At 37.5% G+C, this 16,965-nt stretch overlaps 2 protein-coding genes, 1 long non-coding RNA gene and 1 pseudogene across 10 annotated transcripts; 3 read left to right on the top strand and 1 right to left on the bottom strand.

Moving 5' to 3' along the window:
* Window positions 1-439: 439 nt before the first annotated feature.
* LOC112188309 lies at window positions 440-3,115 on the top strand (annotated as a pseudogene).
* Window positions 3,116-3,266: 151 nt separating this feature from the next.
* LOC112188314 lies at window positions 3,267-10,402 on the bottom strand. Of its 8 annotated transcripts, none has more exons than XR_005806268.1 (8): window positions 10,261-10,402; window positions 9,519-9,571; window positions 8,791-8,863; window positions 8,601-8,692; window positions 8,265-8,447; window positions 7,598-7,686; window positions 5,171-7,457; window positions 3,267-3,451 (listed from the first exon to the last, which is right to left on the bottom strand). It is a non-coding gene; the product is annotated as an uncharacterized LOC112188314 (long non-coding RNA). The 8 variants fall into 8 exon arrangements; XR_002931387.2 differs by lacking the exon at window positions 3,267-3,451 and adding an exon at window positions 9,228-9,363 and having other exon boundaries at window positions 5,091-7,457; window positions 9,868-10,402; XR_002931386.2 differs by lacking the exon at window positions 3,267-3,451 and adding an exon at window positions 9,228-9,363 and having other exon boundaries at window positions 5,091-7,457.
* A 928-nt stretch (window positions 10,403-11,330) lies between these two features.
* Window positions 11,331-13,468, top strand: LOC112188308 (F-box/FBD/LRR-repeat protein At2g04230). The gene is made up of 2 exons (XM_024327405.2): window positions 11,331-12,792; window positions 12,895-13,468. The coding sequence occupies exons 1-2, from the start codon at window positions 11,518-11,520 to the stop codon at window positions 13,120-13,122; spliced, it is 1,503 nt and encodes a 500-aa protein (XP_024183173.2). The 5' UTR covers window positions 11,331-11,517; the 3' UTR covers window positions 13,123-13,468.
* A 745-nt stretch (window positions 13,469-14,213) lies between these two features.
* Window positions 14,214-16,438, top strand: LOC112183632 (conserved oligomeric Golgi complex subunit 3). Its single transcript, XM_024321999.2, has 8 exons — window positions 14,214-14,285; window positions 14,456-14,522; window positions 14,625-14,687; window positions 14,807-14,908; window positions 15,124-15,228; window positions 15,326-15,418; window positions 15,866-15,954; window positions 16,252-16,438. The coding sequence occupies exons 1-8, from the start codon at window positions 14,227-14,229 to the stop codon at window positions 16,421-16,423; spliced, it is 750 nt and encodes a 249-aa protein (XP_024177767.1). The 5' UTR covers window positions 14,214-14,226; the 3' UTR covers window positions 16,424-16,438.
* The last annotated feature ends 527 nt before the right edge of the window (window positions 16,439-16,965 follow it).

Below are 16,965 nucleotides of genomic sequence, written 5' to 3'. Positions count from 1 at the left end.
ACAAGAGGATGGTTAAATCTTCCTGTTGGTTTCTCCATGGAACAAGAGATATACAAAGCAACCAACACATTGAGAAGTTACTCCCAGGTACAATTCTGAATTTCATCTCAGCTTACTTGAGTTACTTGTCTTCCCACTCGAACCAGATTTTTAGTTTACTGCTGTATGTTATCATAGATTGTAAACTACCAATGGTTTTAAAGAGCTGGAAACTTAAGATGTAACCGGTTGTAATCAATAGCTGATTTTAACTTATTCATATTCCAATTGTTAGTTGCTTAATGATGTCATATGTAATGTTTGGCGGGAATGGACAGGTTTCTAGGCTGAATCCGGAGACGTCCATACACTTGGCTGTTCTCAAAGGAGCCAAAGGCTTGGCAATCCTAACCGTTACTAAACAAGTTGAGAATTCAGGCTGTTTTATACCCGAGATTTCAGAGAAAAATGAGGTTCTCAGGCCCAAACAAGTTGCTCAGTCTACTCAAAAAAGCTTGAAGCAAAGTTGGAGCCGCCGCCGCCGTTTCATTTCATTCTTCTTCTTCTTCTTCTTCTTCTTCTTTCGCCACTGCGCCCAAGTTACCTTCCGCCATGAACGAATTGCAAGCTTTGAAAACCAAGGTCTGCATCATTGGCAACAGGCCAGGGCGCACACGGCGGTGATATATGCCGCCTGGGCCGAGCTGAAGCCAATTTTCTTTGAGGGATGGATGGCCAACGATATTGCCCCCGGCGGCCAGCTCGCCGCCACCTCTGACGTCAAGAACTTTCCGGGGTTTCCAGAAGGGATTCTCGGCATGGAGCTCATGGACCGCTGCTGGAGCCAATCAGTCCGGTTCAGTACTCAGATCTTCACCGAGACTGTTTCCAAGGTCGATTTCTCGTCGACGCCGTTTAAGGTCTACACCATTTCGAAAACAGTTCAGGCCGACGCTGTCATTGTTGCCATCACGAATCGGCTCGTCTTCCCTGGCTCTGGCGAGGGCAAGGGAGGCTTTTGGAACCGAGGTATTTCGGCCTGTGCCATTTGCGACGGAGCTGCTCCTATTTTCAGGAACAAACCGCCCCTTGGCGGTGATCCGAGGAGGTGACTCGGCTATGGAGGAGGCCATGTTTCTCACCAAGTATGGGTCTGAAGTTAACACAATCCACAGGAGTGACACGTTTAGGGCTTCGAAGATTACGCAGAACAGGGCTCTCAGTAACCCTAAAATAAAGTGCTTTGGAATTCTGAGGTGGTGGAGGCATATGGGGAAGGAAAGAAGGGGCTTCTTGCAGGTTTGAAGGTGAAGAATGTTGTGACTGGGGAAGTGTCTGATTTGAAGGTTTCTGGGCTCTTCTTCGCAATTGCTCACGAGCCTGTGACTAAGTTTTTGGATGGGCAATTGGAGCTTCTTCCTGATGGGTACGTTAAGACCAAGCCAGGCACGACGGAGACTAGTGTTCGTGGAGTTTTTGCTGCCGGAGATGTGCAGGACAAGAAGTATAGGCAGGCTGGTACTGCTTCCGGTACCGGTAAGTAGCTCCTCTTGATACTTAACTTTGCTGAAGCTATAAATGAATGTTATTGTTACTTAATATTAGAAATGTATGCTCTATGATGCCATTTTTGGCTTGCTTGGTGCCTTAGAGCTATAATTCAATCAGCATAAATGTGCTTAAGAAACAAATGTTCACTTACCACTGGCCACTGGATATATTGCACAATATGTAGAATATGTTGGTGTTGCCAAACTGTTAACACACATTCAAACAATAATTTCGTGTGATTAATAGTTTAGGTAGTCTTCTTGTAAGGTTGTTTCACAAGATAACATATTCCTCCACTGTTCTTATTCTATCCTTTTGATTAAGATAATTTAGGGGGCACTTCGTTCCTTCCTTTCCATGATGGACTGGAGGCTGTTTGGTAAATATTGCTTATGTATATATGATTGCTAATGTCATGTGGGTACCTTTCTGGCATGGTGTACATATAAGTTATGTTTTTGACCCAAAGGTTATTAAAAGATCAATTGTATGTGCTAGGGCATTGTTGTTTAGTTTTTCACTCATACTAGATAATGCTGCAATATAGGAGCATAAAAGGGCTTCGCTATTCATGATCAATATGCATTGACTGAATAACAAAGTTGAGGAGAGTAGCTGACTAAGCTGACTTCAAGCTCTGACTCAAGCCACCGCCTCCTCTCCTTGAGCTGAACCATATAGTAAGTAGCAGTCTAGGCTATGCCGACTAGCTGACTTTAAAGTTGACTAAAGCCACCCCCAACACACTCTGTGAACTTGAACTGGACCATGCGTGATGCATGTCTAAAGTAGGTTTATAAATGAGGTGGACTCTCCACTGTCCAAATTTGAATACCATGAAATTGAATTCACCCTACCCATTTTTGGAGCCATCTTGTATGTGAATTTAATTCCTTATCAGATTAAGAGTCGAGTTTGAGCTAGGCTTAAGTGCATGGTGTCAAGTTAGCCTCAATGTTGTTTGTATACTTAAGTTGTCTGTGCTGCAAGTCCACAGTAAAAGATGAACTCTTACAGTTACCCTTGAAGTCAGGTTTTAATGGCTGCCTGCCTACCTGCTACATATGTTCTGCATAATTTGATCCAAGTCATCCAACTGACATTTTATTAGTGTTGATGACTTTCATTATTTTTCACTCTGATAGATGAGCAACCATATGACACTAGATGTATTCTTTTTTGTAACTTGAAAATTGTGTTTCAACTCCATAGTCGGATGTTCTACACTTTGTAACCTGTATGACTTAATTTCTTTCGTTCTATAATGATGCAGGGTGCATGGCAGCTCTGGAAGCAGAACATTACTTGCAAGAGATTGGATCACAGGAGGGTATGAGCGATTGACTACCTGAGATTGGCGAAGGATATAAGAGCAGCTGTTAATGAGTGTCAGGATGAAGAAAAACTCTGGAAGGAGCCATTAAATATCTGTCATTTGGTTGCAAGAAAAGGAGAGGAAAGATTTGCAGTCATCATTATTGCATTTAGCCTTACAATCCAATTGTTGAACTCGTTCATAAGTTCGCAGATGACTAAATTCATGTTATGACATTTGCAACCTTATACATCCGCATATGTTTGTTTGAATGGCTCGTGTTTTCACTACTTTCAGCATTTGTACTGTGTTCATAGTATCAGATTCTTGTTTTCACTAAACTCAGGTTAACCTACCAAAAGTTGCTATTGGAACTGGTTCAAAAAGGCTAGCTGCTCCAGTTGTAGCTTTTCAAAAAAGGGTACAAAAGATAGATTAAGCTAGCAAAAGTTGCTGCTGGAGTATCTTCAAAGAGCTAGCTGCTCTAGTTGTAGCTGTACAAAAAGGGTAGCTGTTTCACTTGCAGTTGCACAAAATAGGCTAGTCTAGCATGATCACTATGTAAATTTTTCTTTTTGCTCGTCTTCCTGATCTTCGATGCCATAACTGCATTCAAAAACTATCATTTACCATTCTTAAAAACAGAAGAAAAAAAAAACATATCATTCAGAAATAACATAACTATCATGTTATTGCTGCCTAGGCTCATTAGCAATGTTGGACGCCACTACTTTCTTAACATTCATTGACGTACAAAAAGAAAAAAAAGACGCAATAATGAAGTTTAAAGATTTTATATAAAGCCTTCTCCAAGAAAATTCACCTCATAACTCAAAAACATGGTTTACCTCTTTCTTTTTTTTATCCACTAATCTCATATGTACACATATATAGGGTACATTAGTTCAGCAACTGTATAACCTCTTGAACATCAGTTTAAGCATATACTCTCAGATTTTCAGATAAACCTTATGCTATCAGTTTTAAGCATATACTCTTTCATTATATAAATCAGTGAAAAAGTTTAACTACATTGATGTTACTGATGCAAAAATGAAATGAAAGGAATCTTGGATCTAAGTTTTATCCAAATGCTTACCCATTTCGAAACTAATGAATATCTTGTCACACGGGTTATCCGAAAACAAAGGAAACGTAAATGTGGTAATATAAGTTGGAGATAAACTTTTATTGCCATGATACCATTAGACCAAATCTAGACCAAATATGATTTTTCCTTCTCTAAACTATAGAGCATAGGAATGATTACAATGCAAAAGAACAATCCAAAAATATAAAATTTGAAATAGAGAGTTGTTATCAGATGAAGATATGGAAAAACTGAAACTGCAACTGTTGTAAATTACAAACTTCATATGTTAACAGAGCAACTTAACTGAATCGCAGTTCTTTGAAATCAGAGGGAATTAAAAAAAATTTAATCACCTCAATCAAAATAGCATCAGCAACTATAAACAATTATAACATGGAATTTCTATTGGATACTCTTCTAATAACATGCCTTATCGTACCTGAAACCACTTATACCCAGTACCATAAGAAACTTTAAACTCAGCAATGCATTAAACAAAACTGAATAAATACAAATACTGAGATACGAAAAGGCTAATGTATGCCAAAAACTGTGATGTGATTTTTCTTCCTATAACCTGTGCACTCTAAACCAAAGGCATGTCAGCAGATATATTTATCAGGGCGAAAAAAAGAATACAAGAAATAGAAAGCCATCAGATTTAAAATAAACATGTTTTCTTTAACAACTATGAATACTCCAAATCGGCCTAGCACTCTTTGTCACTCCAGTAGAGATGACAACAACCAAATGATGTTCTGTAAGACCTAAAATAACTGTCCAAATGTATGATGCAGTCTTTAAGTTTTAAGGGAGGAGAAGGATGAACCAAGAACAAACAATACAAATTCCAAGGAATTCATAAATAATAGGAACAAAGTTCTGCATTGATGCTGGTCAATTTGTTCCAAAGTGAATCACACAAAGTTCTCCCTGCCTTGATGACTATAACTCCGGCTGCAATTCAAATGAAAATCTTTGATAATGCATGTAATCCAGAAACCTAAATTACTCCTAACAAATTGTTGTGTTTATCTGGTTCAGACTCACAGCAACTAAATGCTACAACCAAAATCAACATACTTGAAACCTAGTTGTTCGACCATTTATGAAAAGTACAAAATGCAGAATTGAATAATTGAACAGCCACAAAAATAATAACACTATAATCTCACATCAAGATGATCACCACAGCAGCCTCAGCAATGAGGATGCACATAGGCAATCCTTACCCAAAGGAACTATCTGGAATTCTTCCCCACAAGAGGAGACAACTCGTGCACTGTCTCAATAGTACAAGAAACCAGTTCTTTGTTGTTATATGTCAGCTCCAGACTTCACCCAAACCACACACTTCAATTGTACAACAGACAACTCCTTCAGAAAGCACATGCGATCCATTGTCCAAGAGTAGCTAGGTCTTTATCAGTTGTTGACTTGTTGTATAAATAGCATATCCTACTGTAAACAATCTTCAATCAAGCAAAGTTTATTTCTCTTCATGGTATCAGAGCCATCTGCTTAACAGCTCTTGATCCTGTGATAATTTTCTCCATACACCCACGGGTCTGAAACCAACAGCACCATCTCTCAATCCTTCTTAGTTCAATTTTCATTTCTACCTAATTTTCTTCTTTGAATTCATTTTACGTTCTCAGGCCAAGATCTTTCATCTTTCACTTCAGTTTTTCATTCTCAATTATCATGGCAGAAGCACCATGTTTCAATTCCCATCAAATCCCAACAACCCTTCTCCTCTATAGCTTCCTTCCATTACGTACGCTTAGATTGTTGTTTGGAGAATAGTATCCACATTCCTCTGTTCATTTGCTCTCTCACTCCCTCTGCTCCAGAAATTTTTCATTTATCTACAAAAAAAAAAGGTCATATTCATTTAGAACTCTTGCTTAACAGCTGTTTGATTCTCTTCATGGCACCGATTTGGAGCCCTCCTCTTGTGAAACTCTCTCCTCTCAACTCATTCTTCTCCCTCATGAAGCCCTCCCCTTTTGAGCGTCAAGCTCTTCTTTTTCACGTTCAGGAATACGAGCTTTTCTTCCAGCTTTATACTCCAGCTCATGCTGCACAACCGCAACTTCAATCTTCTTTCACATTTTGATTGCACAATCTTCTCTTTTGCATTAATGTCGCTGCCTATCTCTCTCTTCTTCATCGGTCACTCTTCTGCAATGGCATCTCTCTTCTACCTCTTATCTGCTCCTTCTCTGTTTTCTCTCCACTTAGTTTTGAGTTTCCTTTATCAGTCCTTGTTCAACAACTTCATATAAGTTTTCTTATATTTCTCTTTAAAATCTCCTTCTCATTCTCCTTTGTTCATACTCTCTCTCTCTCTCTCTCTCTCTCTCTCTCTCTCTCTCTCTCTCTCTCTCTCTCTCTCTCTCTCTCTCTCTCTCTCTGCAAAAGAAAATCATGTTCCTTTGAAGCCTTTGCGTATCGACTCTGATCCACAGCTAGTTCATTCACCCTCTTACATTCTCTTCCTCACTCTTTACCCTTCTTTTTAATTCACAACGTTTCAAATCTTTTATTCACCTCTTCAATCCTCTTTGTTCTAACCCAACAATCATTCTTTCGTTTCGTCTCATCAATCTTCATTCTTCAAAGTTTAGTGATCAGGTGTGGTTTTGCTTTGTTTCAAACCTCTTTGCCTTTCCAAGCTGATGTCTCAAGGTGTTTCTTGGACAGCCCCCCTTGTTCTACTGTGACAATGTACCTCTGCCATTGCATTGGCTGCAAACCCTGATTTTCACAATCGAACGAAGCATGTAGATGTGGATTATCACTTCATCAGAGAACAGAGCTAACAAATCAATGCAGCTTCACCACATTTCATCAGCCGCAAACGTTGCGGATATCTTCACTAAGAGTCTTCCTAAACATCGGTTCTTTGATCTCAGTTCCAAGCTTTTTGTGCGCATCCCGCTCATCAGCTTGCGGGGGTGTAATAACACTATAATCTCACATCAAGATGATCACCACAGCAGCCTCAGCAATGAGGATGCACATAGGCAATCCTTACCCAAAGGAACTATCTGGAATTCTTCCCCACAAGAGGAGACAACTCGTGCACTGTCTCAATAATACAAGAAACCAGTTCTTTGTTGTTATATGTCAGCTCCAGACTTCACCCAAATCACACACTTCAATTGTACAACAGACAACTCCTTCAGAAAGAACATGTGATCCATTGTCCAGTAGTAGCTAGGTCTTTATCAGTTGTTGACTTGTTGTATAAATAGCATCCTACTGTAAACAATCTTCAATCAAGCAAAGTTCATTTCTCTTCAAAAAATTATAATCTTATAACCATTAGGCAAGCAGAAAATTCATCTCTATCCAACTCATTGACTAAGCAGCTATTCCACATGACTTGAATGCATACCTGCATTCAGTAAAAAGGTATAATTGAAGAAGTACTTTAACTTGAAGGATATATATATATACTCTTCAAGTAATAGTTCTTGATTTCTAGCCCTGAATTTGTCTGTATATCATTTTCTGAAAACAATATAAAAGTATATCAGCCACAACCCAAACAAATCAGTATACTTGTGATTTTTACTCAGACCCAATAACAAAAAAAGCAAAACACATTAGCTCTATATCAAATCAACCAGAGAATAATAAAAAGCACATACCTGAATAAGAATAAGTAATTATGATAGTGCAAAGCAGCAAACAAAGGAACAGCAGCAAAAGAATAGATCTACACTCCTTCAAATGGAATCTGCAAAGGCCAAACAAAAGAACAATGAAATCCTGAAATTAATCGCAAAGTCAGCTACTTCAAAAGAACAAACCGAGCAGTAACAAATCTGACACTTTAAGCAGAAAACACATTTTTATTTTTTTTCTTACCATAACAGATTTAACAAAGAAAGAGAGAGTTTGTTTTGGCAACAAAAAAAGGAACCAACTATACCTCAAAGGAATAAACCGAGCAATAGCAAATTTAGGACTTTAAGCAGAAAACACATTTTATTTGTATGATATAAGATGTACGATCAATCTAGGATTAAACTAAAGCCATAAGAATCCTTGTCAATATCTAAGTTATCAGTATCATTATTGCCTTGACTTCAAACTAAATGTCAAGCAATTGCAGCCATTGAAAACTCTCTCAGGTCTGACTCTATCATTATAAAGATACTTGGCTAAGAACTAAAATGGTTCACTTTCTTTTACTGCTAACTGAATTAATTTCTCGTCAGAAATCGCAAGCGAACATCGATCACCAGTACTTAGTCAATAGGAAATCTAATCAATAGTCAAACAGAAAACCATGAAAGTCTTCGGAACCATTACCGGTAATAAACAAACGCTCCCCTCCAATGCACCAGCATACCAGAAAAAATCTCCAGTCAACCTAGAAAGTTCTAGTGCAGCAAAGTAATGAAGATTGGTATCAACCTGTGATCCTGCCAACATGCAATAATCACCCATGGTCTTCTGTGCACGCCCAAGCTTCCTTTTCTCGGCCTTTATAACCTGCATTTCCATTTTTTATTTTTCAGGCATTACTAATTTTAGAGTTGAAAACATCTAACACAACAAATTACACATACAAACACTCCACATATACAATAGAACTACAAACACACAATAACAGCTTAAAATTCTATAGGACACCTAGATATTTACCTCCTCTGAGTTGACAATAGCTTCAGAATCCAAAGGCGTCTTGACAATAGTCCCTGAGGGCTCAGCCAAGCCACCAAAGAAACACACACTCACTGCATTGTAAATAGGAATGCAAAAACTAACTTAAATTTGCATTGCTTAATATTCATATAATGTAACTATCTAATTTCAAAAGGCATCAATAATTTACCTGGTCTGGGAAGTGGTTGTGCAATCAGAGATTCCTTACTCCTGTTAAGCTGTTATTCTAGATGCTCCATAATCTGCCGAATGAGCTATGAAGTCAACTAAAAGAAAAACAATAATACAACTATGACTACCAAACAAAAAATTAGCAAATCTATGTCCCATCAAAAAACTGCTGCTCTATATTTTGAATGATGTCGGTTGAACAAAATTCCTCTAAACAATCCACATCTCTTTGGATTAGAATTAAGAAAGAGCTAAAGAAATTACTTGAATTTAACTACAAAAGATGCATATAGGTCTAATTTATTAGCATGTGATCAAGCATTGTTGTCTGATGATATTTGTTATTTTCTTGTACAATGATAATGAAATATTGCTAAAACCTAAATGTATCTGCAAGTAAATTGTTGCAAAATAGTTCAAAATGTCGTTGTATACCTAGAAACTCAGGAACTCAACATATCAAAATCAATTCGACAATGTAAGAAATTTGATAATGGATTGCCAATCATATTTAAGGAACCCTGCAGTGGGCGAACGTTTTAGAAAGCAGTTCTTCAAAATCTTGTTCGACCTGGAAAAGACACAAAATGAACTAACAAACTAAACCATACAATCATCATAACAAAAAAAAAAAAAAAAAAGGTTCACAAAGCTTGAACATTGAATCTTAAACAGCTCTCTGGCAACATAAGAAAAAAGTGGTCACCAATAGGGAAAGAGAATTACCTTGCTTCTAACGGTCTGGAAGAAAAATATCAAAGTTTCTAGATTGCTAGCGGCTTCACGAAGCAAGTTATCAGCAACCCAAGAGAAAAGCAACACATTAGAGCTTGTAAAAAGTACAGCGACAGATTTTACTTGATAAAAAAATAAACACGCAAAAACCATCAAGAGATAGCTATAGTATTACTCTCAACTCAAAAAGGAACAAAAAATACAATACAAACAAACAGGTGATAAAAAAAACCAATCATATTCTAAAGAAAGTAGACCGGAAATCGGGAAAGTCGAAAAATGAATACGGCATTTGAGGCTTTAAATTCCTCAAAGCCTAAACTCGAACATCAAAATTTACCTATTTCTTTCCAATTTCAAAATTCTCACAAAAATCCACCCAAATCAGTTCCTTCTCCAGCCATAGCTTTCCATCCAATCCAGGAAGAAAACAGACCCTTAATGCTGCCATGATTGTTTGACATTCATGACTTTTGTCTTATGTTATTGTTGCTTAAGCTCATCTGAAATGTTGGATACCGCTACTTTCTTCCCTTGTTCTCTTCTCCCCCCTTTTTTTTTTTTCTTTTTTTCCCAATATAACAGCAAATTGAAGATGGGGGTTTGTTAAGAGATTGAAGACAAATGAAATTAAAGGGTTTTGTTGGGATGGTCTCAACAGGTTTAACCTATGAGGGAGGATTATCAAGCATAAAGATCAAAACTTCACCACTACCCAGATGGAAAAAGTTACCTTCTTGGCTGGTGGAAGCTTCTTGATCCAAGCAATCTGGCTTCCGATCGAGGAAAGAGCTGAAAGCAAAGATCTTTGGAAGAGTAATGGCTGGCTTTATGTAACTGAAGCTTTGGATGCTTCTATGGTGGCCTTTTCTGGTAGCCGAGTGGCATGGTTTAAATTTTTCAAAGGTTTAAATTTTTCAAAGAAAATATATAGGTATAATTTTATACCAATTGATTTTCTTTGAAAAATTTATACCATTCATCTTCCTAAAATATTTATACTTTTGCATTGCACAAAAACTTAGTACCCGTTTAAGGATTTGGTATTGAAATTTGAGGCCTCCATGCCAAATCCTTAAATTGTTTCATTTTTGGACAGTTTGGTAATGACGGATTATGTATATTATATGATACTCATTCGTTGTTACATGTTATTGGAAAATTCGACCGGCCAACCCTATGATCCTGATGTGCATATTAAGTTCGTGCACATGTAGGATCATAGGCGGAGTGCTGCCGAATTTTTCAATAATATGTAGCGACGATTTAGGGATCATAGAGATATACATAATATGTCATTTCCGAATGGGTTAGGTTCTACACCTTAGGAAAGAAGATATAAGGCGATAGTTGATTCATTCATCATGTGCATTTTTTTAATAGATTTTTTCATTATGCAGTGGTTCTCTATCGAAGCGGAAGCGGCTGAATAGTTGAGCAATATGAACAAAAATTGGGTGTTTTTGGATCGAGAAAGTGATGAATATATTTTTGGACTATGTGCATTTATCAACCATGCACAAAATATCTCCCCTATTCCGAATAGAATTGTGATGTCATCAAAAGAAAAAAAGTGCTAGAATTGTTTACTGGATTCGTGCCCTCCGGTCGCCCGCCATACCCCAACGCGGCCATTGCACGCATGGCGCGAATAAGAGCCATCAAACTGTGGGCCCTCTCACGCCCTCCAGTCGCTCGCCAACAATCTATTTTCTTACTGTTTTTACCTGTTCTTTTTTACGACTCACAAGCCCGATAGGACACTATATATTGCATCACTAATAGGAAAAAAAAAGAGACAGAATCCAAGGTTTTCTCTGACGAGTCACGAGTCTAATTATCTATATGATTGCTTCGATTTTCATCAACAAAGATTACAGCAAATTCTTTATATGCATGTAATATTGTTATTCGATGGGTCTTTATAGTTTCATTGATTCTCTCTCTTCGTTTTCTTTTTGTGGCTACAATTATAGGCTGATTATTGGTAATGATCTGCTTCTATTATCCAGTTATGGCGCCGAGTACGAAAAGACAAATATGCAGCAATGCAAACCCAAATAACAAAAGGCTCAGAAAGCAAGACCAAACAAAGGAAGGTCAAGAGAAGATTGATCGAAACGTCATGGCTGTGGACAAATTGCTACCTCGCCTTCCAGACCTTATTGTTCACAAGATTTTCCGACTCATTCCCACTAAACTTGCCATACGCTCAACCATTGTTTCTAAACAATGGGCAAGTGTGTGGTCTTTGGGAGTCCCCCTCTTAGATTTCGATGACGAGGGGGACTCTACTGATCATGATGGTGACAATCTCGTCCGCAGGAAGCTGTTGTTCATTGATTTTGTGGAAAGCTGTATGAAACATTGTGGGAAAAAGAAGCTCTTGGAGTTGGATAGTTTCAGGCTTCGAATGAGATATGATTCTGAGTTAATAGGCGCGACAAGAATAGACAAGTGGTTTAGTTTTGTGGTTGATAGATGCGTCAAAGAGTTAGATATCAGCATTCAAAGAAAAGATGACAATGATCCGGTCAAAAGCACATACTACTGCATACCTCATACCATTCTCAATGCTCAATTTCTTACTGGTCTGAATCTGGAGCATGTGAGAATACAGGAGAGTATTGATCTGATAAGCCTTCCGTTGTTGAAAACCATGTCCCTAAACACTGTGCTGTTTGATTGCCGCATGCATTCGGATAGATCACTCTGGATGGGTTGTCCTTCCATCGAGCATTTGTCATTAACTTCGTGTTCTTTTAGCTCATTACAGTGTTCGACGATCACTGTCATAAATTCCAGTCTTAAATTCTTGCAGGTTATGTATTGCAAGTGTGTGTCTTTTCAACTTAGAGATGAGAATCTTGAATCTGTTATATTCACTTCAGAATTTTCTCAACTTCATTCCATCTGCTTGCTTAATGAATGCGTCAAGTTGAAATATATCAGCATTTATGCTCAGCATGCGAAGATTTGTGAAATTCCCGGAACATGTCGAGATAATGTGAAGGCCAATATTGATATTCCAAATCTCCGAGTTTTTGGCTACGATGGTTATTTGCTGCCTAATGATGTAATCTCTATGAAAGCTCGAAATCCATTGGCTGCACTTATCAAGCTTAATTGGGATGCTGAAGAAGAAGTTCTAGAACTTACTTTCCTCCCTCCATGGACACATTTTCCTACTTGGAGAGATTTTCTTCAAAACTTTGATTGCTTCGATAAATTAGAGCTAGATATTCGTCATGATGCCATTGCAGAGGTATACATGTGTCTGTATTTGTATACGTATTGAGTTTGGATATGCAATTAGGTTAATTATTTGTCGTTATTAATTGAACTGTTGCGAACATTGTTGCTGCAGGTACTCACGTTTTCAGAAAATTTCAGGAAGACCTTCTCACCACCATTGCCTAATATCAAGTATGTTAGAATCTCGATTGTACGTCTTCGTTGTCCGCAGACAGTGGCCAGAGTTTCTGCCTTGATAAACTCTTTGCATTGGATGGCACCATCTGCAACAATCACATTAAATTACTGGGACTATGGGCCGCCTGAATCTTCAGGGGAATCTTCAGGCGAAGATGAATAATAATTGGTTTTATTTGAATGCAACAAATGTTTAGCTAGGTTTCCTTTCTTTCTTTTTTTTCCTTTTTTCCAAATGCTTAAGGAAAATTTCAAGGAATCTCCTCTGCAACTATCTATGCTTAACATATCAAAATTTTAAGAATGAAGAGCAATCAACTGGAGGGCACTATTCCAGCTAGGAATATCATGAGCATAACCAGCAGCACCTTTGCAGAACAGACTTGTTTAGGCTATCAGTTTCTGGTTTGCTGTTGCGGTTTGGCCTTTGCGAGGACTGATGTTTTGTCTACTTTTTATAGTGTCGTTAGTAGTTCTCAGGATTTTGAGTTTTGTTTGTCGGCTTTTTATAGTGTCCTTAATAGTTCTCAGGAGGGGTTTTCGGTCTAGGTCCTGTAGGAACTTATTGAACTAGACATCAACACTTTCTGTTTAAAAGTATAAAACTCATACAAATATTTGGTTCTTCAGAAACAGTGGTTACTTGGTTAACATTTGTGATAGGAGCTGTGATTTTTTTTTTTTTTTGGATATAATTAGGAATTTTCATAATGTTTGTGGTGATGCATGGATATTCTTTTGTTTTTGGTTTAACAATTTGATTTTATCATTTTTTTTTTTTGACTTTGTCAAGGGGAACCCAAAGGCTTCCTAGGTTTAACAATTTGATTTTATTATTCATTGAAGCTTTACGGTTTTCACAAATCTGTATATGTCAGTTTCTCCTTAGTGTCACTTTCCTTTTCGGGCATAACTTGTGGCCTTATAGGGTTGTTACAATATAAAGGGAATTAAATATAGTGAAGATTTGTGACAAGCATCCTGTCTCTTTCTTCTTGTCTGGTTTAGTGATTGCAATCTTGCTTTTTTGCTTTGTTTGTACGTGTGAGAAAATAACATGATGTGCGGTGTTTTCATGTAATGTTGTGCACAGAGTTGACCATGTAAATATATACATATACGTATACGTACACACACATATTTATATATTTATATATATATATATATCTGTATATATATATATATATATATATATATGTTAATCAAGAGAGTTCATGTGTAAATGTTCAACTGTGTGCAGATTGCTACAAATTTTTATTCTCCAAACATGAAGGTTCTAAATGAGAACTTTCTCCCTCTGCTCAAACGACTTGATGATTGCATATCGTAAGTGGCATACCTTCAACATTGTTATTATTCCATGCAGTTCTATGCTTCAGACACTACTATGTTAAAATCTTTTCGTGTGCATCGATGCCAGGAAACAGTGAGCAGTAATAAAAATGATCTCTTGAGATTGGAACTTGTTGTTTTCAACTGATTTCTGTCCATTTTAGGTATGTTGAAAGCAATCCGCAATATGCCGAATCCAGTGTTTACCTACTCAAATTTCGCCAACTGCAGGTATAATTTTCAGACCATTGATTAAGTGAATGGGACAGCATGGAGACTTATTGTCGTGGTATTTTTGGCTCTCGGTGATATATAATTCTGTGTTTTGGACAGTCTCGAGCCTTGGGCATGATTCGTTCACATGTACTTGCAATTCTTAAAGGTGCTTCTTCTCAGGTAAAGTCTTATTGTTGAATTGAATTGTTGTGTTAATGTTTGTGTATAGTAAACTTCCGTGTTTACATGGATTAATACTCATGGTATGGCTTTGTATTATGGCCACTGTTTTGCATCAGGTACAGGCAGCTATCGGAAGCAGTGGTGGCAGCAAAGCTTCTGTTTCTGAGGGTGTAGAAGCATCTGTTATATATGTCCGTTTCAAGGCAGCAGCAAGTGAGGTGATAGTGGCCTTTATTGGCTTGCAGTGATGCTGCTGTATCATCTATTATTTTGAAAGTGTGATTATTATAGTTAAGTGGTCACGGCGTGAAAGGCTGATAGCTTGATCAACCTAGCAAACATTTGTGCACTAATATTTGATGGAATTGCAATTGTGTGCTTTAATTTACAGAATCTTTTAAGTCTCGATGTGTAACAATTATGGTCTCCGCAGCTTAAACCAGTGCTGGAGGAAATTGAAAGCAGAGCATCAAGGAAAGAATATACTCAGATCCTTGCAGAATGTCACAAGCTATACTGCGAACAACCCCTTTCCTTGGTAAGCTGATGATTGGTTGTTTACCATACAAGTTTATTTCTTCATTTCATATGGTCAGTTCACAATTATCATAAACCTTTTTATATGTATCATCCAGGTAAGAGGTATAGTACATCAAAGAATATCTGAATTCGCCAAGAAAGAGGCATTGCCATCATTGACTAGATCTGGATGTGCATATCTAATGCAGGTAATATTATGTGTGTGCGTGTTGTATAGTTATTTATAAGGATATTCATAGAAGAGATATTCCTTTAGAAAAATGGAAGGGTAATGCGTGGTTTTGGATTTGTTATTTAACAATAATGTGAAGATGTCATGGTATGAACCCTATCCTGTTTAAATACTGCAGAAGAGCAAACATAGCTCTGATGTATGATGTAGTATGACGTGCTAATTACTGTCATAATTGAAAGTTATGGTACATAGATATATTTAGTATTCCATCAGGTCAAACTGGGTACAATTCAGCAATGTTGGGATTCCAGGTCACAGCTGATGGGATTTTTCCTTCTGTTGTTATAATTTCTTTTCTATTTTCTCTTTGATTATATCTAGGTGCTTTTTCTTCATTCCATTTTTTTTTTCAGAATGTAAATAAAGTTTCAATTGTAATTGACACCCGTATTAATTGCAGGTCTGTCAGCTTGAGCACCAACTTTTTGACCACTTTTTCCCATCTTCCGCAGAGGACTTTTCAAGTTTGGCTCCATTGATAGATCCTCTGTGGGTCTCCAATCCTTTTTCACTTTTCGTTCTCTTGTCTATTGTTTTGCTTTCTTGAGAGATTGGCAATTAGTCGTTGGGTTACAGCATAAGAAAAATATGACAATTCTGTAACCACTATTTGACATGAGAATATTCAGTATTGATGTAAATGTCAGTACTTATGGTAAGGGGCTACCTTTGAGTACCATTTTTCTGTCAAATACCCACATAGCACAGCATATTGGCGGTTGTTGGTTGGTTTAGTTATGCACAGTTTAAACTATATAATAACTTAATGGTGATAACTTCATGCAGGTCTACATATTTATACGATACACTACGGCCAAAGCTTATTCATGAAACAATTATTGATTCTCTTTGCGAACTTGTTGATATATTGAAAGTTGAAGTCCTAGGTGAACAGTTAAGTCGGCGGAGTGAATCATTAGCTGGATTGAGGAAAAGTTTGAAGCTTTATTGGAAATAAGGATTGAGGTCTCAAATTTTGAATATCTATTGAGGAGGAGAGCAAGTATGAAGCTTTATTGGAGAGGATGAAAATTGGGGGATTAGGGATCTCAGAGTTGAGTTTCAAATTCAATTGCAGATGAACAAAGGAGGAGGAGTAGGCCTCGATTTGGGAAACATGGATTGAGAGAAACCATGAAGCTATATTAAGGGAGGAGGAGGCCTGGATTTGGGAAACATGGATTGAGAGAAAGCATGAAGCTTTTATTAAGGAGGATGGAAATTGGGGATTAGGGATCTGAGAGATGAGTTTCAATTACAGGGATTGAGAGAAAGTATGAAGCTTTATGGAGGAGGATGGAAATTGGGGATTAGGGATCTAAAAGATGAGTTTCAATTACAGGGATTGAGAGAAAGTATGAAGCTTTATGAAGGAGGATGGAAATTGGGGATTAGGGTTCTGAGAAATTGTAATTGAAACTCGATGAATAACAAACCCAAGAAGATAAATTCTTGTCGTGTTCAACTTTTCTTCAATCTGAAATCACAGCAAGAAATTTT

This window comes from Rosa chinensis, chromosome 2, assembly GCF_002994745.2.
Source record: "Rosa chinensis cultivar Old Blush chromosome 2, RchiOBHm-V2, whole genome shotgun sequence".
NCBI classification, from domain to species: domain Eukaryota; kingdom Viridiplantae; phylum Streptophyta; class Magnoliopsida; order Rosales; family Rosaceae; genus Rosa; species Rosa chinensis.
Note: the sequence above shows the minus strand (reverse complement) of the source record. Positions and strands in the feature narration are given on the sequence as shown.